This window comes from Denticeps clupeoides, chromosome 7 (assembly GCF_900700375.1).
Source record: "Denticeps clupeoides chromosome 7, fDenClu1.1, whole genome shotgun sequence".
Taxonomy (NCBI): domain Eukaryota; kingdom Metazoa; phylum Chordata; class Actinopteri; order Clupeiformes; family Denticipitidae; genus Denticeps; species Denticeps clupeoides.
Window position 1 is genome coordinate 2,172,860 of NC_041713.1, and position 23,361 is coordinate 2,196,220.

Sequence of the window (23,361 nt, forward strand, 5' to 3'; positions counted from 1 at the left end):
GGAGAGACGAGGAACGAAGAATGAAGGACGCTTTCACCTGACATCACGGAACAGGGGTTTAATTGGTGAATCACAGGACAGGGGAGACATCCGAGACGAAGACACTGGTGAACATAGAACATAACTTCAAAGACCTGACCGCGGACAGAAACGAACAGGGCAGCTTTATACAATTAACACAGGTGAAAACGATTAGGGAACATTACACATGACAACAATGAAACTCCGGTCCGGATCCTGATCCTGACCCGGACCAGAGTAACCCCCATTTCGGACCGGATCCTGACAAAGAACACACACAATCCTAAATTGTTCTAAGGGGTTTGCGGCTAGAATAAGATGAGAGTGTCATGTGAGCACCAAGAATCCTTATGGCCAATAAGAGTTTTGCACAGGTCCTGGACACCCTTGTGTATGTTGTGTATATTGTGTGTGTCTTCGTGTTGCTCCCACTCTTTCTTGGTTTTGGGTAAATATTCTGTCGGACGTCACTGCTCCACCGTCCGTTGAGAGACCTGTCACCTCTGACCCTCGTGCTAATGGGAAATGACCACCCTTAACCCCCGCCGGCCCTCAGCTTTATCCTGGTAATGATCTCCTCAGACGCCTGATCACAGAGGCAGGAGGCGTGTTAATAACACACGGCGTCCAGTTAACTACCTTTGGATTTATGTGCATGGACTAGGAAACAGACACATAATGTGTGCGTGTTGCGTTTCAGGCGTCGAGATATCACTCAACTAGGCCATTGTCCCAGTATATAAGTAGAGCAAAGGAAGGGAGAAGATTCATTTTATGTATCAGGAAGGAAATGCTTATCGAGAGTGGGTATTGATGAACTTCTTAAATTATATTATGGCAGTGGGTGCAATTGAATGCATATCAGATTGCATGTATGGACAAGCGTGGACTGAACGAGTCGATATCTTTTTAAACATTTAATTTCTCATACTGGGAGGCAGAAAAAAATGTCTGGGTGTGTATGTAGGGTATGTGGGTATCCAACATGCAAACAACTACATTTACGTCTACATTTCTATTCACGCTTTCAGTCTGACATCAGGTTGGTCAGTAGGAACCAACCAGTCTAGAAATCCATCTTAAATTGTCCTGCTGCAGTTAGATGCAAATTACTGTTAATTAAACCATGAGGTCCAACCATGAGAGGGCAGAAACCCTCCTGATTGGCTGACCTGCATGACCCCTAACTGAAAGATCGATGAAAAAAGGTGATCCCAGGCTTGTTCCAGTGCCGGTCACCCTGAAGCTCTCCAGTTCTGCTCCTTGTCAGGAGCTTGAAGCTTGGTGAACGTCGCCATCTAGCGGCTCAGGACCGAAGTCCCTCCCGACGCTCGGAGAGCCGTGCGCGCGCCCGCGCCGATCCACGTGAGCGCGCATGGGGTGCGCGCTCCCGGCTCGGAGAGGTCGGTCCCGTCTCCGCGCTCCCGCGGGTTCCTGCGGACAAAAGAAAAGGAAAAAGCAGAGGCCATGGAACACAGGTGGGAACGGTTCTTCTCCTCCTCCTTCATCACCTTCTTCTTCTTCTTTTTTTAACTCTTTCAGCGCTGCGGAGAAAAGTTTCCTTTGTGTCTCCTACTCTTCCATAACGCATCAAACTTAAAGAACACGTCTGGCCTCAGAACAACTTGCTTAACGTTCCTTGCAGCGGATTATCAGTATTATTTATGTAGATGCAGTGGTTTAAAGTGCGTGTGAAGAGCGATGATCAGCAATAATTTTATGATCTTCAGCCTCCAGTAGAAATATGATTATATATGGGTGAGGCTCATTTGTCATTCTGTGCATTTATGGTGCTGTTCAGCAGGAGTTCATCTTTTACTCCGAGAGCTGAAGTGGAAATCCAGTCAGAGTGAGAAGAGCGCTGGGCTGGTCAGGTCTTTGGAGAACGATTCTGAGGGCCACGGCGGGGTACGGGCCGCGCAGCGCGCATTAATCTTCTTAGGGAATTACGACATTCCCAAACTAAATTTCAAACAGGCTAATCGGTCATATTAAAATTCCACGTCCTGGTTACTCCACCACCAGCACCGGCATGTGTGCCAGTGGACTGACCTTTGACCTAATTCTTTCGGTCGGTGACGAGTACTTTGTGTTGGTTCCAGATCCTGCTGTTGCGGTTGTGGGCTGGGCAGAGCCGCTTGGACCCAGACGTGTGTTTGGGTGTAGCTGGAGAGATGGGCGGGGTCGTGGTTAATCATTACACGGGTTCGGGGGTCAGAGGGCAATTTTCTCGGTTTTCAGAGCACGTCACACACAGGCTGATTTGGAACCTGTGATTGCAGATCATTGGTTCATTCACATGAGAAAACAGTCCTTTTAAATCATGAAATCTGTTTTTTATGAAATATTACAATTTTTTAATTGTTGATGTTTTATTGTATTTTCTCGGTGTAAACTCAGATGAGCGCCACCACCAGGCCTGGCTGAGACACGCACAGACTCGCTCCTAACCTGTCCTAACCTCCCCTGCCTGCTGGGCGCCGCTATGGAGACGGTGGTGATCGTGGCCATCGGGGTCCTGGCCACCATCTTCCTGGCGTCGTTCGTGGCGCTGGTCATGGTGTGCCGTCAGCGCTACTGCCACCCGCCCAGCCTGCTGCACCACTTCGACTCCAAGTGAGTGTGTGAGGGGGCGGAGTCACTGATATGGTCACTTTCTAGCCAATACATTTACGGCATTTACCAGATACCCCTTATCCAGAGCACCTTACAGTCAATAGTTACAGGGACAGTCCCCCCAGTAGACACTCAGTGTTAAGTGTCCTTCTCAGAGACACCAAGTGGGATTTGAACCTGGTTCTGTGTGTCCAGTTGTGTGTTCTGGTTTGTTCTAAATCTGGGGTCTCTCTCTCTCAGGCCCACGGTTGACCTGATCAGCGCGATGGAAACACAGAGCGAACCGTCCGAGTTGGAACTGGACGACGTGGTCATCACCAACCCGCACATAGAGGCCATCCTGGAAAACGAGGACTGGATCGAGGACGCCTCGTACGTCTCCACGCTGACGCTGCGGACACTGCCAACGCTGTACATTCATCAGAGACAATATTCAGAGACATTCAGAGAATGGTTTATCTCAGTCAGTAGAGGGAGGGTTTTATAAAGCTGGAGGTGGAGTTTAGTTAGGTAAGGGGTGGGGATATGCACCATTATTTACATTTAAATTTACAGCATTTACCAGACGCCCTTATCCAGAGCGACTTACAATCAGTAGTTACAGGGACAGTCCCCCCCTGGAGACACTCAGGGTTAAGTTTCTTGCTCAGGGACACGATGGTAGTAAGTGGGGTTTGAACCTGGGACTTCTGGTTCATAGGCGAGTGTGTTACCCGCTATGCTGCTACCACCCCATTGGTACATTATACATTATAACGTTGTTATAACAGTCACACCCCTGTTATAAACATTATAGAAATTGTTCTTTTCTCTTATTTGTGTCTCTCTGCTGTTGGTCTCTCAGAGGTCTGGTGTCTCACTGCATCTCCATTCTAAAGGTAAAACATCTGTATTAATATTACTTTGATATTTTACTTTTCCAGCATGTTAACAATCGACTCCCTGGCCACACGCTTTGTTATTTGAATCATTTGTGCCATTTTGTCCATTGGATGATGTCACAGATGTGATGTTACATGACTTCTCATTTGAATCCTGCCAATTTTGACTGAAATATTACTTCTCGTTTATGGTTTTCAACATACATTTATGATGATTTCTTTCAGTCATTGAGGTCATTTTTGTTCAGATGTAATGTCAGCTGATATATAATAATTGCATTTAATAAAAGGTTTTGCTGATATATAATGATGTTTTTTTTTTCAGATATGCCACACATTGACTGAGAAACTTGTTGCCATGACAATGGGTTCAGGGGCAAAGGTCAAGGCTCCAGCCAGCCTGAATGACATCATCACCGTGGCAAAGCGCATCAGCCCCCGGTATAGACATTTCAGTTGTACACAAATCATCTGATCATCATCTGATCTACAGCTCCATTGTGACCACGTTTCCCATGATGCTGTGTTTTTCGGCAGGGTGGACGATGTGGTGCGGTCAATGTATCCTCCTCTCGACCCCATTCTGCTGGACGCCAGGTAACCAACAGACAGACAGACAGACACTTTATTTCTTCCCAGAGGGAACCACAAACACACTTGATGCTCTAATCTCCCACTTCGTAAAATCGTTATTATTTATCATACTATTTATCAAGTGCTTAACCAGGAAATTCACTTGAAACCGGAAGTATTCTCATGAAAAACAGGAAGACCTTTGCTAAAATTGTTGATTAAAATGTGACATGCGGTGCTGTGTGCTTGTAAATATTTTCATCTGGTCGTGCCTGGTTTCCACTGTCTAGTATGAATTTTGCCTTCGTGTCAAAGGTCACAATCCACACAGGAAGTAAACAAAACACAGATGCATTGATTTATTTTTAAAATTTTAAATATTTATATATGAACCACTGTGATTTATTTGAATATACTTATGATATTTCCGATCACACATGGAGGCGGTACTTTAACAAAACGAATTGCTCAAATTCTACGCTCCGCCCAGGGCCACGGCTCTCCTGCTGTCTGTCAGTCATCTGGTGCTGGTGACGCGCAGCGCCTGTCACATGTCCGGCAGCCTGGACTGGATCGACCAATCGCTGCACGCCGCCGAAGATCACATGGTGGTGCTGAGAGAGGCGGCGCTGGCGTCTGAGCCTGAGAGGAACCTACCTGATAGAGAACAGGCCATCTGACCCGAACACACATGTATGCATACAGTCTTTTCACGCATACATAGAGGAAAAATTTTTAAAAAGAGTAAAAAACACACACACACACACACTCTTTGTATATATTAGTGTAGCCCCTTCACGTCACTCAACACACACCTGTTCTTCACAGCTGTGTGAGTGTGTATTGTAGTCACGTGATGTATTCAAACAGAGCACCTGCCACTCAGCACGCTTAGATAATCATGCACACACACGCACACACTCACAGTCACAGGTACTGACTGCCTGGTACTGTGGACCACCGAGTCACATGACAGCTTAGGGCACTAATCCCATCTCACACACAAACACACACACACACACACACACACCGACTCGGTTTTATATGCTGCAGTAGCGCCATGAGCACACAGCAGATCAAAGAATGATCAGCAGGACACTGTTTTTCTCATTTATGTTTTTTTTATTAGAACGTCTTGTTTGTCTTGTAAGCGCTTCCGGCTTCCTGTTCCTCTACACGTAGAATACAACACTCCGTCACCTCTGTCCTGTTCCTCTGTTTCGTCGGATTTGTACGAATTAAATGAAGTTCAAAGTAAAAGGTTTTTCTCCGTCTTTTTTTTTTTAAACGTTCAGCTGCTGGGGTCAACTGCGTCCAGTGACATGAAGACCCTCCGTCCACTCCAACCACAGAAGAATTGTCCAGATAAGGCCCCAGATTTTAAACATCTCACACACACACAAACACACACACACATAGTGAAAAGAAAAAAAAATTTGACCCCACAGGTGACCCCACAAACACGCACACATCACTTCCCCCCAAGAGTAGAAAATACGAAGCGTCTCTTCCTAGAAGAGTCAGGTGGGTGGGTGTGTCAGTAAAGTCCTCTGGACTGTTTCAGGCTGATCTGCTGTGTCTCAGGGAGGGACAGGAACTCGTCCCTCTTCATCCCCAAAACCCTCTGAAGATGAGAAGAAACAGCAGACAGGGGGACAACGTCAGACATTAATCTGAAAAAACCCGCTCCCATGCTCCTGATTGGCCTGTTCATTTTAACAGGACTTAATCAGCCTTAACATTATGACCACCCCCCTTTTGCCATCAAAAAAGCCTGGACTCCACGAGACCTCTGAAGTTATCTACTGTGGTATCTGAACCAAGCCATCAGAAGAAGATCCTTCCATGGACATGCCACCAATGTTCTGCTCTTTTGAGATTTGGACAATTTGGAAGTTAGGTCAACTCCATGAACTCACTGCCGGGCTCCTCAAATGATACTTGCTTCATTTTTGCAGTGTAGCATTGTCCTGATGAAAGAGGACACTGCCACCAGGGAATCCATGAAGGGGGGTTCTTCAGCAGTGTTTAGGCAGGTGGTACGTATCAAAGTAACATCCACATGGAGGCCAGACCATAGGTTTCCAAGCAGAACATCGTCCAAAGCAACACGCTGCCTTCTTCCCATAGTGTGTACGTGTTCCATGTCTTCTGCATCATACCAGGTCACCTCCTTTCATTGCTCCATGGTCCAGTTCTGATGGTTTAGGTGGTTGGTCATAATGTTATGGCATATTTTGAATAACGTCTAAAATAATCCGCTTCCATATAACGGCCGGACCTGCAGGTCGTGGTTGGACAGGCAGGTCTCCAGGTGTTTGGGGTCAATTCCCGGTGGGAGGGGCCTCTTCAGTAGCTCCTCCAAAGGAAACTGAGTCCCGTTGAGGCGTGCCAGGGCGTCTTGAACCAGAATCAGCCGCCGCCCACCTCCATCTGCCTGAAAATTCCAACAACAGAGAGAATCGCCCATCATCCTCATCCTCCTGCCCTGCAGTGTAGACTTCACACCATTCACTGATGAGGAAGCAACTCTGACTTGGCTCTCCGTGCTCCTCCTCTCCCACCGGGCGAATGTGTTGGTGAAGGTGAATGGCTCTTGGCCCTCCTCTATCAGATAGGCCAGCGGGGGGCGCCGGGGGTTCCGTTCTGAAACACGGGAAACATGCAGACCCAGAGTCAGCTGACCCTTGAACACCAGCATCAGGAGTATGAATATGGTGGTGGGGGAAACACAGCCAGAACGCCATTTATGACTCTGTTTTATTACTAGTACAAATGTGTGCAGCAAGGTGGGGGTGGTGTGGTGGCCTCATGGGAAAGTTTTCTATGATTATTATTATTATTATTATTACAACTACTTTGTGCAGGCTTCATGTGAGCTTCATGTGGACTCATTAATACAAACTAGTTTTAAGAATAGTGGAATGATGCACTTTTTATTTCCTATTTGTGGCACACCCTGGATGGATGGCGCCCTTAGCATTCTGCTTTGGGAACACTGCTGTGAAACAGGGTTGTGGATCAGACCTTCGCAGTACTGCAGGGCTGTCTCCATGGCACACTTCCTCTCTCGGTCCCAGTCAGGGCGTGGTGAGCTGGACACGCCTCCGCTCTGCCACAGGTACACTTCCATGCAGTTATCCATGAGGAACAAGGCTGCAGGAAACACAGGCTCAGCGGGGTACAGAGCATTCCAGATCAGGTACAGTACCCTTGTGTGTGTATGTGTGTGTGTGTGGGTGTCTAACCTGGCTGTGGCACAGCGTACAGACTCTCCTGTAGGAATGGCATTGCCATGACAACACCCGCCACCCTGTAAGGGCTGATTAGCTCCACCCCCCTGAAGTCTCCTGACTGAGCGCTCAGATGAAAGAGGCGGGGCGTGAAGTTGAATTTTCCAGGGTCTGTAGCAGAGGAGATAAGTGTTTGTGTGTGTGTGAGTGTGTGTGTGTGTGTGTGTGTGTGTGTGTGTGTGTTCATATGTACCCTGTAACATGCAGTCATAGGCTTTCCTGTCCTGTTTGCCAAGAACACTCCAAAACTCGACAGGTTCAGATCCCTCTTCCACTTCCTGAACTTTAACATCACAGGAATTATTGAGAAGAAGTTCGGGAACAGATCTAAAACACACAGACACAGGAATGAGTATCGTCGTGACAACATTTCAGGTAAAAAGGGAGAGCGTGGCCGACCTCTGGATGAGTTGCTCCGCCGCATGTTTGGCCACCAGGCGGGCGTGGCCAGAGGCTTTGCAGCCGTGCCAGAGGTACAGCAGCCCCTGCTGGGCATTCAGGAGCAGCAGAGAACCTCGAGAACGTAGACTTGCACAGCAGCACTCAACCTCCCACAGACACGCCTCGACAGGGAGAGAACCCGTCACACAGAGCAACCGCGGGCATCCTGGTGCACACACACACACACACACACACACACACACGTCATCTTACAGGCCCAGACCCATTTCATCCAGCAGGTCAGTGGCGGTTTTCCAACCTGTGTCCTGTCCAAGATCCGTTCGGCTGCCCCGCAGAACCACCATCCCTCCCTGGAACAGCTGCAGGAAACACGCCGGCTCCATGCCTTGCTTCACCGCCACCTGAGCGCCGCAGCCACTGGACAGCGCGTGTGGGGTGCCACGGCCATGTGGCACCGAGTGGCGGCCCTGCCAGAGGAAAAACGCCGAGCGTTCCCAGCATGTTCCATCACTAATGGCACCAGCGGGATTCACTGTAGAACCGAACAGGAACGAAACTTTAGACACACACACGGTAGGGGAGTTGAAACGAATCTCATGATCGATGCATTGTGATGCAGACGTGGACGATTCCATTTTATCACAACGGAATCGTGATGCTCTAGTTAAAAAGTAGTGTCGGTAGTGTAAAAAGAGGTAAAAACTCTACACAAAGTACTGTATTAAAACCACTCCAATCCAAAATGTACATTTACATTTAAGGCATTTGGCCGACGCCCTTATCCAGAGCGAGTTTCCATGTTACCATCGATGAAGTGATCAGTTCTGGTTCACTTGGACCCCCAACCACGAATACAATCCTTCCATTCTGCCAAGTTACCTGGCAGAAAGAGGCGTGGCACAATAGAGGTTAAAAGAATTAACTAATTTATTATCACCAGTAAATTACTATTTCAGTTACATGTAAATATTGTATGTAAAAAGAAAGGTACCGACGTTACAGAAAAACCCAAAATAAAAGAAAGGAGAGGAAAGATAGAAAGCAGCCTTGAGCCGAGCTTCAGAGAGGTTGCCCGGTTCAGGAAAGGCCCAGAAAACCCCCCAGTAAATTCTTTTATACATCTGACTCCCAGGAAGTTGCCACAGACCAGTCAGAATTTGTTGTTTGCGCCCCGTCACGGCCTTTGGAGTCTCCTGTTTTGGGGGGTGTCGTAGCCCAACAAAGACAAAGTGGGGGACCCCAAACAAATGGCTGGCCTTTCACACCTCTTGCTCGGGGGGAAGGCCGTTTGACAAAGACATGGAGAACGGAGGTGATGAACCTCTACGCAAGACAAAAGTGCAGAAGGTCGTGGACCTGCGACTTCCCATTTCACAGTAGCGACTGTGGCGGCCTGATCTGAGTACAGCGCCGCTCCGGGTGGAAGTTTGGCCTCGTCCACACAGAGCGCCCTCTGAACGCCATACACAGCTTTGCTGGGCTTTGTCGCTGCGTTCGCGTGACGTTGTTTAACCCTCGATGGTGTTTAACGCTCGTCTTGATTTGCCACATTGTAGGCACCGTTTATTTAACACCATCCGTACCCGCATCCGACGCTTTGAAAAACTCATCTGTCGGCACGTGTGAACGAGGCCTTAACTCTCATCACACTGACTTATTTGATGTTACGTCATGTAACATGTTACATAATTGATGGTACACATTGTGAGACCCATGAAGGTTCACACCTGGGTGGTAGTAGCCTAGTGGGTAACACACTCGGCTATGAACCAGAAGACCCAGGTTCAAATCCCACTTACTACCATCGTGTCCCTGAGCAAGACACTTAACCCTGAGTGTCTCCAGGGGGGGACTGTCCCTGTAACTTCTGATTGTAAGTCAGTAGACATGGATAAGGGCGTCTGGTACATGCTGTAAATGTAAATGTTCACACCTCTAACACACAGGGAGTACTGGGGATCAAATCATCTCTCCAGTTTCCTACCCAGAGTTGTGAGTCGGTAGGTCCAACGGGTGGCGTAGGTTTCCCCCTCATGCAGGTGTCCTGTGTTTGGTAGAAGCTCCTCGTTCTCCCCGAGGAACCACGTTTTCACAGCAGCCGTGCTCAGCTCTGCCTGACGCCCATCACCCAGATTGACCACACCCTGCCCTCTCAGGATGTCCACGCCTTCCAGGATAACAGTCCCCACCCCCAGTTCACTTCCCCCAGCCAGCAGGGCTTTGGCATCACATGACTTCATCTCCGGGTTTGGACAGGGTTCAGGCACAGCATGCTGGGTAATGGGTAACATTTGTACAGTTGGGGTGAAATGAGAATGAGAGAGAAAGACAGAAAGAAGAAGACATCTTACGCTGTTCTTCACTGTGTCTACACTCAGTCCAGGCCAGTCCACAAACTTCATTTTGAACAGAAGTGTCTCATCTCCATCAAACACACGGCCACACAGGGCCCAGCTGGGGCGTCCCACACCCTGCCTGAGCCAAACACAAACACGACACTATCAAAAGTTTCACTTTAACAATATAGGAACATCACTTATGATATATCATCTTACTGCCATTTCAAAATCACAACACCATCACATTAACATCATACAAACATCTCATAGATCTCACTATAATCTCTTAAAACATCTCAACATCATTTCATATCAACCCAGCATCTGTCAGCACACACATGAAACATGAATCCGAAACTCATGAAGACGACCAACCTGCCTATCAGGTCATTGGTGGTGAAGAGGTCGAGGGGGTTCACCCTGCAAGTGCTGTAGTCGTAAGCTCCATCCCACACCTGCTGGGCAAGCTGCAGAGCCATCTTCCGGCCACTGGGGGAGACGTCCTTGCCATTCCACAGGTAGACCTCGCTACCAAAGTCAAACAGCAGCGTCTGGAGACACAAGCAGACCAGGATGGTGCAGGTGGGCCATTGTAGAGGTCTGGTAAGGTTTAAAAGATAGAATCTGATGTGTGGTTGATCATAGATTCAGGAGATGAGGAGGGCGGATCACACCTGACTTGAGTCCAAGAGGGACACGTGCGGTGGAGCCGCCCAGCCCTGTTCATGTGGCACCAGTCGGTCCCCTTCCAGCCGAAACACACAGTTCGACTCCACCAGAGCACGTTCACAAATCTCATCTTCATCGGGGGGCCCGGCACCTACATTTGGCACAACACACAGATGTGTAACATTCACCTCAGCACGTTTGGCCACCGAATCAGAAACTCTACTAACCCCTGTACTCCGCCCGGCCGCCCAGAAGGTCCCAGAACTCGCTGTTGCTGGTCTCTCCCTCCTCCAGGTGGATGATCTGCGTTGCCTGGCAACCCAGTTCCCGCTGACCCTGAACCCACGAAGCCATTTCTCTGGCCTAAAAACAGAACGAATCGTCAACAGTCCGGTGGTCCGTGGGCTGGTTGCTCCTCTCGGGTGAGAAGGTCTGACCCTGGCTCTCTCGGCAGCGTTGGAGAACTGACCACTCCACACGAAGCAGTGCTGGGGGGTGATGAGCAGGAACGAGTCTCCGCTGTTCAGAGAACGCGCCGACGGCTCCACCAGCCGAACCTGGAGCCGCCGATGACCTGCAGGCGGGGGCAGCGTCGGATTATGAAGATACAGAAATGAAAACTTCATCTCACACAGACGCACGCGTCCCACCTTTAATGTGGACGAGCATGAGCTGTTTGTAGGGAACCGCCTCCGACGTGACATGACCAGGGGCGGAGTTACAGTTTTTAACCACTAGAGGGAGCGCCAGAGAACAGGTGTGTTACACAGAAGAACGCACTGTCTGCTGGGATTGGTGGGGTCACGTGACTCACTGCCGTCGGTCTCCACGGTAACGGGATTGTCCTGAGGCTCGTTTAAATCCTGCCGGATGTCGTCGCGGGCGGCCAGGGCACGCAGGGGGTTCCGGGAGGCCTGAGTCCGCCGGGACGGGCGGACGGATCGCCGGTGCTCTGATACGGCTGATGACAGACTAGAAACACACACCAACCGACACACACACACGCACGCACACACACACACATACGTACATAACAAGGGTTCAGGTGTGTGCTGTGTGGAGGTGACACGTTTCTAGTAAAGCGCTCTGGTTACAGACAAACTACACACACTTGCATGTGCACGCACACTCACAGGGGTGTGTGCGTCTGGCAGAGGGAGTTCAGGTCCTGCTCTGGCTCTGATTGGCTGGCCAGAGGAACAGGGGTGGCTTCGGAACCCACCAGGTCAGGAGGGGTAAGGGGCGTGGCCACGCGAAGAGCGGCCGCAGGTGAGGTGTCAGGTGCCTCTGTGCCCGTCTGAACGGGTGTGTGTGTGTCCACATAGCTCACCTGCACCTTCTGAACGCACACAAATACACACAGACAAGAAAAGAGCCGAATTTACAGTGATCTGTGTGTGTGTGTGTGTGTGTGTGGGTGTGGGTGTGTGTGTGTGTAAACACACCTTCTGCCTCCATGCAGGATGGCTTGATGTTTGGTTTGCTGTAACCTCCTGAGCTTCATATGATGAATTTGTCTGTCAGGGAGAAAAAAAGTAACAAACATCAGCAAAGAGATACACAGACACACACACACAAAACGAGTGTGAATTCTGGTGGTGATATGACACGACTTCTGACCGTGTTGGCTCATGAAGACACACCTACATGCAAGTTCATACCCAGTCACACCCGATCACACCCACTCACACGTGATCACAACCACTTACACCCGTCACACCTACACACATCCTCTCACACCCAATCACGCCTGCTCACACTCATCTCACCTGCTAAAACATGCTCACACTTACTCACAGATGCTCACAACTGTCACACCAACTCACATATGTCACCCCACTCACATGTGGTCACACCCACTCATCACACTTGGTCATACCCACTCACACCTGGTCACACCCGCTCACACTTGTCACACCCACTCACCTGGTTGTAACACATGATGTACTGAGGGGGGCTGCTAGGGGGAGAGAAGATGGAGGAGAACACGGGGTCCTGGGATGGAGAAAAATATTGAGAGAAAAGCTGAGACAGGACACACACAAAATCTTTATTCATATACACACACACACACTGGCAAACCAGAAGCCTCACCCTTACCCAGCAGTGCATCGCAGCATCATGGGTAATTTCACTTTCAGTCTGCAGGGGGGCACAAGAGGATGGGAGAAGCACAGACAAACACAATCACTACACACATATGAACACACACAATACACTTACACACACACATACAGAGTAGGAGGTGGTCACACACCTGGATTTGTTCAGTGGGGCCTGCAAGGTTCCTATCATCCCCATCTTCCCCACAGTGAAAACCGGCCGCTCTGAAGATCAAGAAAGACAAAGAGAGAACTGTAGTGTGTGTCTGTGTGTGTGTCTGTGTGTCGTGCCGGTAGTGACTATGGCGGCCAGTTCTGAGAACAGCGCCGCTCTGGGTAGACGTTCAGCCTCAGGAGTTAATTTACATTTACCGCATTTACCAGACGGCCTTATCCAGAGCGACTTACAGTCAGTAGCTACAGGGACAGTCCCCCCCCCAGGAGACACTCAGGGTTAAGTGTCTTGCTCAGGGACACGATGGTAGTAAGTGGGGTTTAAACCTGGGTCTTCTGGTTCACAGGGAAGTGTGTTACCCACTAGGCTACTATCACCCTATGGGAGTCTATGTGGACGCTTTGAAAAACGTCCGTGTTCAGTCTGGACTCAGCGTACACCACCAACGCCAGAGAACCGCCTGCTTCAGACGCTCATATCACTGACATATTTGAAAACGTAATGTGAAATACTTCAGAAATATTGATAGGAGGCATCGTGGCGCATCGATTAATCGTAATTGAATCGAATTGTGTGACCAGTGAAGGTTCACACCTCCAGAATTCGTGTTCGTACCTGTCTGTGGTGCCCGTGTCACTCTGCTCAGCCTGGGGCGACTGCTGATTGGTTCTTTCACCAGCCGGTACTCGATCGGTTCTTGTCCTTTGCCTCCAAGGTGCAATGGAGCCCCGCCCCCCCTCTGCTGGGGTCACCGCCCACCTCCCTTGCTCCTCATCTTGCTCCTCTTCTCCTCCTGCACTACAAGTTGCTGTGTCCTCACGTCCTGTCAGAGTCTCCACATCAGGAGCCCCTCCCTGCACTGCCGATTGGCTCTTTTTCAAAATGCCTCGCAGCTGCCGCTGTGGTGCATGCTGGGAATTGTTGTTGTCTGTCTCCGGGGCCACGCTGGGCTGTGGGCGGAGCTCCACACCGGACCCCCAGTCGCCACCGGAGAGTGGGCGTGTCTTGCGCACCTCGCTGGGTTTGAGGTTGATGGAGAGGGTCTGCTGGCGGTCAGCAAGGTGGGGGGACAGAGCGAGAGCAGGCAGCTGGATGGGACCCCTCTGGAGCTGAGAGGGATGAGGGACCGAAAAAAAGAGCCGTGAGATCTCACCTGACCTCCATCTGACCCCGACACGCAGGCACATACTGACCAGGCTGACTTCCTCCACTGTGATGGGTTGGGTGCGGTACCGTGCACCTTTCTGCCTGCGCCTGTCGGGGGTGTCGGTGGCTCCGCCCCCAGGATGTGAGAGCTTGTTGAACAGCGCCATCTTCTCGCTCAGGGTCAGCTGGGAATTCTCATCGGTGTCCGGCTCGGCCTGAGGGGGGCTGCAGGAGACAGTGAGAGTCACGATCCGAACATTGCTGGTGTCCCGTGTCTTTTGTCTGCCTAGTCTCCTTGGTTATTATTATTACCTGTAGTATGTAGGCTGGTAGTAGCCTAGTGGGTAACACACTCGCCAGAAGACCCAGGTTCAAACCCCACTTACTACCATTGTGTCCCTGAGAAGGACACTTAACCCTGAGTGTCTCCAGGGGGGGGACTGTCCCTGTAACTACTGATTGTAGTTGCTCTGGATAAGGGCGTCTGGTAAATGCCGTAAATGTAAATGTATGTAATAAATGTGCATTATTTCTGTTCTTGTGCCATGTACCATGTGTAATTAACGCCCTCGCGTCCTCCCCGCTCTGCGTACCGCTGTGACAGTATGGGCCGGGGTATTAGGGCGTTGCCTGACCTGCAAACCGATATACCTGGTGTCCACAAGCTTCTCCTCACAGGTGACTGGCTGGGCGAGGGCTCGGTGGTCGTTGTCATGGCGAACGCTGCGCTCAGGAAAAGTGCCACTGGAGCGTGGCTTCAGGAGCACAGGAGCCTCAGGTGGAGCCATCTTCTCCAACTCCTGAGAGCGAAGTGAGAGCGATTTATACCATCATCAAATTCTAATTAAAAATTTTTTGTCACATACACAGTCATACACGGTATGATATGCAGTGAAATGCATTTAGCGACTGTACAGACCACAGTACTGCTAATATTGCAAGTATACAATGAACCAATTGCAAACACAACCAAATATTACACTTTTATGTCTTTAACATAAAAGTATAAAAACATATGTGTAACAGGTGAAGCTGTGCAAATAGGTGGAGTCAAGTATAAAGTGACAAAGTATAACAAGGTAAAAAGAGTTAAAAAAAAAAAAAGGATTTCTAGGGGAATTGAGTCCAGAAGTGCTTGACAGTGAAAGTGCTGCAGTGTATTGGAGGTCTATGTAGTTCTATGTATAATAAAATATCTTTATTATGCATGTTTGTTTCATGTTATGTGTGTGCATGTGTCATAGCAGGAAATTTCATATTGTATCACACTGCAATTTATCTTATCATGTCATGTATTTATACATTTCTGACAGCTGCAATTATTGTGCATCACATCTTGACATATGATACAATACAATATGATACAATATCATGGTAAATATTATTATGATGTATTAAAACTGCTTTGTCTCATGCTTTTCACATTGTATGACACATCATGATTTTTTTAATTATTTTGTCTCAAGATGACATTGCATTAAAATATTGCATTGATTGACATTGCGTTGTATTGTGAGTTATTATTATGTTGTAACGTATATCGTTGCTGTAGCTCAGTCAGCAGTCTAAAATGCTGGGAATGGTCAAGAAACATAATCTGCTGGTCTCTCTCTCATTATCTGGAGTCGAACCGTACAGTTCAGGTGCTCTGATGGGTCACATGATAACCTGGCACAGGGCGGTGCTATTCAGCTCAATTTTAGATCGTTGAGACAGTCCGGACCATAAGGGGGACAACTGCGCAAGGGTCCAAGGGAAAAGTGCGCCTCTTAAATCAGCAGAGACGCTTCCATTCTGGCCTTTTATGCTCATGCATCAAGGCTGATGGCTCATTATGGCTCAAGGTCGCGACCCCTGAGGGGAGACAGGCTCGTGTTTCAGGGGAACGCGTTTCCAGGAGCACTTACTTTAAACAGAGACATCTTGGCAGCAACACTCATCTCGGCTCGTTCGTCCGTTTTCACATCGGCTTTGGGAGAGGGAGGAACAGGAGGCTTTAACAACACACACACACATACACACACACAGTGTAACACACACTAAATGACATCATGACTCCTCGTGTGTTGTCTGAGGTCATCAGGTAATTTACCCTGCAGCACTGTCTTCTTGTACCTGCATCATATAAACCTTATCTGGGTGGAGGAGTGGGCGTGGTCCCTCAGTCTTTTCTTAAACTTTTTTTGTTAGTTTAGATTAATTTGACTCGTGCACAAAAAGCTATTCGCTGTTTTTATAAACATTGTGTGATTACCCAGCCTGCTCTGCAGCACTAAGCACCAGTGAACATGAATAGATATTCATATCATTGAGCAGCACTGTCATGTGCTTCATGAAAAAAATAGTCTCTCTCTCTCAAACACACACACACACACACACACACACACACACACAAACTGCTACTATGAAGATGTATAAAACACACGGAGGAAGATTCGGCACCTACCTGAAGCTGTTGGCTGGTCGTCCGTCTGCAGCCGTCTGAGTGAAACAAAGGTGGGGTTAGAAACACAGACACACACACACACACACACACCAGCCAAAAGATGATCTCACATCACTTGCCCATACCAGCCTGAGTTTAATGAGCACATTCATTACTACAGGGTATTTACCACACACACACACACACACACACACACACAAAACCATAGCAACACACAAATCTACAAAAATATACACAGGCCTGCTTCAGCACACACTCGAACTCAACGTTGCCCAAACACACATACAGAAAAACTGGAAACGGAACTGGGACTCTGGGGGCTCGGCACAGCACCCCAACCCCGCCCAGAGGCCCCCTGCCTGGGATAAGCACCCAGGTGAGCCCCAGGCTTGAGTTCCGGAGGCCTCCCTACCCACAGCTCTCCTGCATCTCGCTGGCGGTGACCGGCTGCGTTCGGAAGCGCTCGCCGCCTTTCCGGCCCGCGGCCGCGCCCCCCGGGAGGTAGCGCCGGGTTCTGCGCCGCCCTCCCTCTGCCGGGTCAGGAGTGGGGACCAGGTGTCCCCCATCAGCACTGGAGCCCCTGCCCAGCCCCAACAAGGGACAGAGAGAAGAAGGAAAGTCAGGAAACGTGGAACTGCAGAAACAGAGCGGTAGATAACACACACACACACACACACACACACACACACTGGCGACCCTACACTGCAGTGGCGGAATCCTGCTGCAGGACACTCCTCAGTCGGTTCACAGACACATGGCTGTACAGGTGAGGTCGTTCCGGGGGACCACGCCCACCAGGCAGAGTCTGTGGTCTGTGGGTGGTGCAATGGTCATGGTAGATGGATGGATGGATGGTTGATGGAGGAAAATGTCAAAAGAGGAGTGAACCTGTACTATATACACACACACACACACACACACACACATGCACACATGATGGAAAAGCAATCGTCACCTGTGTGGCTTGTCCGGATCGAACCCATTCGCTACTGTCTCAGTGAGGGCGGGCTCTTGTTCCAGGGGCGTGGCTCTGTGGGCCCCATTCACGCCCCCCGAAAGACTCCTTTCAATCACGTCTCGCCCCGCCCGTTCCCTCCTCACCCATTTAGAGGGAAGCTCCTCCTCCTGGTTGCCGTAGCGCTCAGAGAGCTCTCGCCTCCTCTCCGCTTTGTAGCGTGCAATGCGCTCGGCGCGAGACTCCTGCGTCTTCTCCACTGAGTCCATATCACCACTTCCTCCCTCCTCACAGCCAATCAGCAGCCGCCTGGAAAACGAATCAAACTCCTCCTCCAATCGAACTCCACCGACAACGGGCCGATCAGTGACCTGAGGTCATGGCAGAGCTGGACAGACAGAGCAGGAGGACATCGGGTCATGAATATAACAAATCCTGCCCATGCACACGTCAATAAGAAAATGACGAAAGAAGGATTGGTTCATTTTAACATGCTGTAATGGTAGTGGGCGTGGTCCCAGGGATCACCTATCCCACAAGTTTCAGATAGCTGGGTTTACTTAAACCGGAAGCCGTCACTGTCGAATAGGAATACGGTTAAAGAGCCTTCCTGTTGGTTAATCGTGACTTAAATTAATGCAGCTAACTGAGAGTTCCTGTTTTGTGGAACGCCCCCCAGATATCACGCCAAGCCTCTGGTCTTGTTGCTGACAAGCTACAACCAATGAGAGTGCATGACTGGGGATGACAAAAGGGGGCGGGACCTCCAACTCATTCATACAGTACAGGCCAAAGGTTTGGACACCTTCTCATTCAAAGTGTTTTCTTTATTTTCATGACCATTTACGTTGGTAAATTCTCACTGAAGGCATTAAAACTATGAATGAACACATGTGGAGTTATGTACATAACAAAAAAAGGTGAAATAAGTGAAAACATGTTTTATATTCTAGTTTCTTTGCTCTAATTTCTGCTTTGCACACTCTTGGCATTCTCTCGATGAGCTTCAAGAGGTCGTCACCTGAAATGCTTCTCCAACAGTCTTGAAGGAGTTCCCAGAGGTGTTTAGCACTTGTTGGGGTCCAGCTCACCCCAAACCATCTGGATTGGGTTCAGGCCCGGTGACTGTGGAGGCCAGGTCTCCACTTTATGTTAAGTACATTCATAGTTTTGATGCCTCCAGTGAGAATCTACCAACGTAAATGGTCATGAAAATAAAGAAAACACATTGAATGAGAAGGTGTCCAAACTTTTGGCCTGTACTCTATGTGTGTAGGATTCTGACCATGTAGTAGTGGAGCCTGATCACTTCGTCTCCACATTTTACAAGCTTCTCAAAAGCTGCAGGTTAGACAGTTCAGTTCTTCTTGTGCTTCAGACGGCTGGTTTACGTGATTGAAAGATATCTGACCAATCAGAGAGCAGCCTGGAAGATTCTCCCTGACATGGACTTGATGTCATGTTGTAGACAGCTCATAAATGCAACAGGCTGATTTTACTGAGTAACTGGCAACTTTATGTGCATTTACCAGGGTGAAACGAAGCTTCTGCCCGTCCACGCCGCTGCGCCCAGCTATAAAAATGGCGGCCATAAAATTAGCCGCAGGGTCGTTTCCTATTCTAAAGCTGGCATGCGGCGGCTGTAAAACGACCTGCTTGTGCGGGAATCTCCCCTTCCACTGACACCCGAAACCCTCGGCAAAGCGCTGATAACGGCAGATCGGTGCGGCCCGGCTTCAAACCCAGCGACTTTTATACACGACGCAGCAGCCGGAGTACAGCGCGCTGGAGCTGAACCTCAGACTTCACCGCCGCGTGACTTTTTAAAGGCGGGAAGGGTGGAAAACGGAGACCCTGGCCCCACCGCTGACCTTCAGCCTGACCCTGACCTTACCTACGGCCGGGGAACAAGAATGGGTCTCCAGCAGACGCAAACTGCCCCGCCAATCGTGCTGCCTCTGACCTCAGGTGACCCCAGGGTCAAGCTGCAGTTAAAACTGACAAAACACGCGCACTAGTCCAACGCACGCAAGTACCTACCCGGCTCAACAGACTTCATGCTAATCTGTCGCCACGGTTACCTGACCGCCCAACACATCAATAAATAATGACTTCACCAAGCCATCAGCCAGCACCCAACGGCCATTTCAATGGCCAGTGTGTCACATTGTGTGTGTGTGTGTGTGTGTGTTAGGGATTGTCTTATGAAAACTGTTGGCGGCAGCATTTCTGCACCGCTGCCTCACGCCCGAAACACAATAGCGCCGGCAGGAACAAAAAAGCCGGGCCGTGAGATCAGGACCATCAGCAGCTGAGGTTTCTGCCCCGGATCAGCACCCAGGGGAACCGTGGTGGACACAGAGAACACGGGGGTAATGCAGGCCATGGGTTACACCCAGGTTTACACCCTGAAACCCCGTGGAACCTCGTCAGCATCCCGCTGGAGTGGAGAAGATCGTATACATCTCAGACTTCTCTCCACGTACACACGTGCCACCGATCTATTCCCGTTACATTGCATTAAACATTTCCAGAATGCTGTTTTGAATTGGTCTGTCCACATATGCGCAGGCTTGCAGCAGACGTATTCTAAAAAGAGTTTTTTTTAAAAAAAAGCATTTCATTGCATTTCAACCTTGCACATACGCGCGCACTCGCAGATGCAGCTAAACAGGATAATCTGTTCAATGGCGAAAAATTTAGAGCACATTTAGACAAAGGACCTGCACCTAAACACCGAATCGTAGTCATTGAGTTTGAGTATGTGTGTTTCTGCGAAAGTGCATATTTACAATACAGAACATGACTATCCTGAGACAATCTCACACACACACACACACACACACACACACAGTAGCTTTTCTACCTTTTCCACAGAACGTAGAGATCAAAGGTGATCAGCCCATCACTACAGATCTGAAAACAGCGACTGCTGATCCGTCCACGGAGAGTGAGACAGCGAGAGAGAGAGAGAGAGAGAGAGAGAGAGGGAGACTGAGGCCAGGGGGTGGGACAGCAGGTTGGCTGAGTTTGAGCTCTAATCAGGTAACAGGATCATGAACCAATCAGCAAAGAGTTTAACACAGAAACACACACACACACACACACACACTTATACTGCCATGTATTCCTCTGCACATACACATCTCTCCAAATTCACAATTTTAACCCCAGAAGAATCAGCAGGAAATTAGCATCATGCAACATCCACACCCACAAACTCCCCCACCAACACACAGGGACGCCCTCAGCGGAATTCCAGCATAATATTACATTATGTAGATGAACAGAGGTTGACTGCATATGTGAAGATAGAAGAGACATTAGAGAAAATGTTGAAGCTGTAAATAGTACAGATAGTGTAGACGGTCCAGTGTGTGTAGATATTACAGATTGTGTAGATAGTCTAGATTGTCCAGTGTCTGTAGATAGTGTGGCTGGTGTAGATAGTCTAGATGGTCCAGTGTGTGTAGATACTGTTACTGGTGTAGTTAGTCTAGATGGTCCAGTATGTGTAGGTAGTGTGGCTGGTGTAGATATTACAGATTGTGTAGATGGTCTAGATGGTCCAGTGTGTGTAGATACTGTTACTGGCGTAGTTAGTCTAGATGGTCAAGTGTGTGTAGATACGGTTACTGGTGTAGATAGTCTAGATGGTCCAGTGTGTGTAGTGTTACTGGTGTAAATAGTCTAGATGGTCCAGTGTGTGTAGGTAGTGTGGCTGGTGTAGATATTACAGATTGTGTAGATGGTCTAGATGGTCCAGTGTGTGTAGATACGTTTACTGGTGTAGATAGTCTAGATGGTCCAAGGTGTGTATATAGTGGTACTGGTGTAGATAGTCTAGATGGTCCAGTGTGTGTAGATGCTGTTACTGGTTTAGATAGTCTAGAAGGTCCAGTGTGTGTAGATACTGTTACGGGTGCAGATAGTCTAGATGGTCCAGTGTGTGTAGTGTTACTGGTGTAGATGGTCCAGTGTGTGTAGATACTGTTACTGATGTAGATAGTCTAGATGGTCCAGTGTGTGTAGATACTGTTACTGGTGTAGATAGTTTAGATGGTTCAGTATGTGTAGATACTGTTACTGGTGTAGATAGTCTAGATGGTCCAAGGTGTATATATAGTGTTACTGGTGTAGATAGTCTAGATGGTCCAGTGTGTGTAGATACTGTTACTGATGTAGATAGTCTAGATGGTCCAGTGTGTGTAGATACTGTTACTGATGTAGATAGTCTAGATGGTCCAGTGTGTGTAGATACTGTTACTGGTTTAGATAGTCTAGATGGTCCAGTGTGTGTAGATACTGTTACTGGTGTAGATAGTCTAGATGGTCCAGTGTGTGTAGATACTGTTACTGGTGTAGATAGTTAAGATTGTTGTAGACTACCCACATAGATGCATTCAGTCCATTAATTTTTCAGTCAGCGTCACATTAAAGATCCACTAAGATCTCCAGTAGGCTCCAGCTGAGAACCCATCAATCGTCAGGGCTCGGTTTACTGTGTTAAAATTTCGGCTTCAGAAATGTATTCGGCCAATCACATTCCAGCCAGTGAGACCAGCAGTCCAGCGTAGTGAAACGCAGAAGATCACGATATCTACAGGGCACAGTTGAGGACAGAGGCGCATTGGCTCTGAGTAAATAGAAGAAAAAGCGCTCCGAACCTCAGGCCGAGGACCAGTTCTCCCGCACAGAAAACCAGTTGAACACTTACTGCTGCCCAGTAATCGCCGCAGAAGCCCAGTACAGTCCGACTCCCGGTAAACTTCAGGCGTCCACGGGCGGTCAGCTGTGCCGTGTGTGCAGGAGCTGACCGAGTGGAAGCCCTTCTAGGGAGTGTGTGTGTGTGTGTGTGTGTGTGTGTGCGCATGTGTGCGTGATAAAAATACCCCCATCTGTGCTACCTCCTGCATTCCATTCAGACCGGCCAGGCCAGGCCTGGGACACGGACACTGCATGAGAGGCCACCAAGACCAGCTCAAAGGTGAGGAGCACGGACATTTCATACACGTGGCCAATTCGACGTGCTTTACAAATATAAAATTACCCAACGAATCCTCAAACCTGCACGTACACGATATGGCATCAAATCAGAAGAGATAAAAAAAAAAATATATGAAGATTCCCACCAACTATGCTGCTGCAGCGCCTCCAGCTGGTCACACCATGTCATTTATGACATTTATTACTTTTATTTCATGTGCACGTTTCTTTTTTTTGCCAGTTTACACCATAATGACCATTTGTGAATGAAATATTTACTACCCCCTTTACCTACAACAATATGTCTCTGCAACTACAGTCAAACACTTCTGTACATGTACATGTGCATGTACAGACTATCACTTCAAAGTTCTGTCTGTACATGCAAATCGCTCCAAGTGAGAGTGACGTGGTTGTCATGGTGAAAAACTGCAGCATGGTGAAATGTGTCCTCTGTATTCTGTCCCCTGGCGACCCGGTGAAAATGTGCCCTCTGCTTTTAACCATCACCCTTGGTGAGCAGTGGGCAGCCATGACAGGCGCCCGGGGAGCAGCGTGTGGGGACGGTAATGCCCCGATAATTTATTGTTACAACATTAAATCTTTTTTTTTTTTAGCCTGCATCTGTTGGCTTGCTCCAGATGACATTGTGCTTGCACGAGGACAACAAAGGAAAACTTGACTTGTCCCACTATCTTGTCTCTTGTCCCTCAACCCTTTATTGTCACCGTCCTGTTGAATTTTTTTGCACCGTGCA

General features: G+C 48.8%; 2 protein-coding genes across 9 annotated transcripts; one reads left to right on the forward strand and one right to left on the reverse strand.

Annotated features, from left to right (window-relative positions):
- The first annotated feature begins 1,373 nt into the window (after positions 1 to 1,373).
- Positions 1,374 to 5,351, forward strand: tmem98 (transmembrane protein 98). Of its 2 annotated transcripts, none has more exons than XM_028986925.1 (7): positions 1,374 to 1,499; positions 2,422 to 2,637; positions 2,878 to 3,009; positions 3,482 to 3,515; positions 3,844 to 3,959; positions 4,056 to 4,115; positions 4,582 to 5,351. In XM_028986925.1, the coding sequence occupies exons 2-7, from the start codon at positions 2,507 to 2,509 to the stop codon at positions 4,769 to 4,771; spliced, it is 663 nt and encodes a 220-aa protein (XP_028842758.1). In that variant the 5' UTR covers positions 1,374 to 1,499; positions 2,422 to 2,506; the 3' UTR covers positions 4,772 to 5,351. The 2 variants fall into 2 exon arrangements, with proteins under 2 accessions (XP_028842758.1, XP_028842760.1); XM_028986927.1 differs by lacking the exon at positions 1,374 to 1,499 and adding an exon at positions 1,810 to 1,929.
- svilc (supervillin c) lies at positions 5,319 to 22,449 on the reverse strand. 7 transcript variants are annotated; one of them, XM_028986920.1, is made up of 29 exons: positions 22,336 to 22,449; positions 17,619 to 18,006; positions 17,365 to 17,475; positions 17,076 to 17,243; positions 16,664 to 16,698; positions 16,125 to 16,186; positions 14,869 to 15,017; positions 14,265 to 14,442; positions 13,687 to 14,180; positions 13,052 to 13,121; positions 12,895 to 12,936; positions 12,721 to 12,789; positions 12,240 to 12,311; positions 11,928 to 12,133; positions 11,609 to 11,766; positions 11,445 to 11,528; positions 11,232 to 11,368; positions 11,022 to 11,157; positions 10,800 to 10,945; positions 10,501 to 10,676; positions 10,138 to 10,261; positions 9,771 to 10,059; positions 8,085 to 8,318; positions 7,784 to 7,991; positions 7,578 to 7,711; positions 7,340 to 7,495; positions 7,119 to 7,247; positions 6,373 to 6,737; positions 5,319 to 5,715 (listed from the first exon to the last, which is right to left on the reverse strand). In XM_028986920.1, the coding sequence occupies exons 2-29, from the start codon at positions 17,885 to 17,887 to the stop codon at positions 5,629 to 5,631; spliced, it is 4,488 nt and encodes a 1,495-aa protein (XP_028842753.1). In that variant the 5' UTR covers positions 17,888 to 18,006; positions 22,336 to 22,449; the 3' UTR covers positions 5,319 to 5,628. The 7 variants fall into 7 exon arrangements, with proteins under 7 accessions (XP_028842753.1, XP_028842754.1, XP_028842752.1 ...); XM_028986921.1 differs by having other exon boundaries at positions 6,373 to 6,528; positions 6,628 to 6,737; positions 9,771 to 10,261; XM_028986919.1 differs by adding an exon at positions 20,485 to 20,550 and having other exon boundaries at positions 9,771 to 10,261; positions 22,336 to 22,406.
- Between the last annotated feature and the right edge of the window lie 912 nt (positions 22,450 to 23,361).

Coding starts and splice junctions, on each gene's coding strand:
- tmem98 (XM_028986925.1), top strand. CDS start 2,507: ATGGAGACGGTGGTGATCGTGGCCATCGGGGTCCTGGCCACCATCTTC. Junction 3,516..3,843: donor ACTGCATCTCCATTCTAAAG/GTAAAACATCTG, acceptor TTTTTTTTTCAG/ATATGCCACACATTGACTGA. Junction 3,960..4,055: donor GCAAAGCGCATCAGCCCCCG/GTATAGACATTT, acceptor GTTTTTCGGCAG/GGTGGACGATGTGGTGCGGT.
- svilc (XM_028986918.1), bottom strand. CDS start 17,887: ATGGACTCAGTGGAGAAGACGCAGGAGTCTCGCGCCGAGCGCATTGCA. Junction 14,181..14,264: donor CAGTGGAGGAAGTCAGCCTG/GTCAGTATGTGC, acceptor CATCCCTCTCAG/CTCCAGAGGGGTCCCATCCA. Junction 5,716..6,372: donor TGTCCAACCACGACCTGCAG/GTCCGGCCGTTA, acceptor TCTCATCTTCAG/AGGGTTTTGGGGATGAAGAG.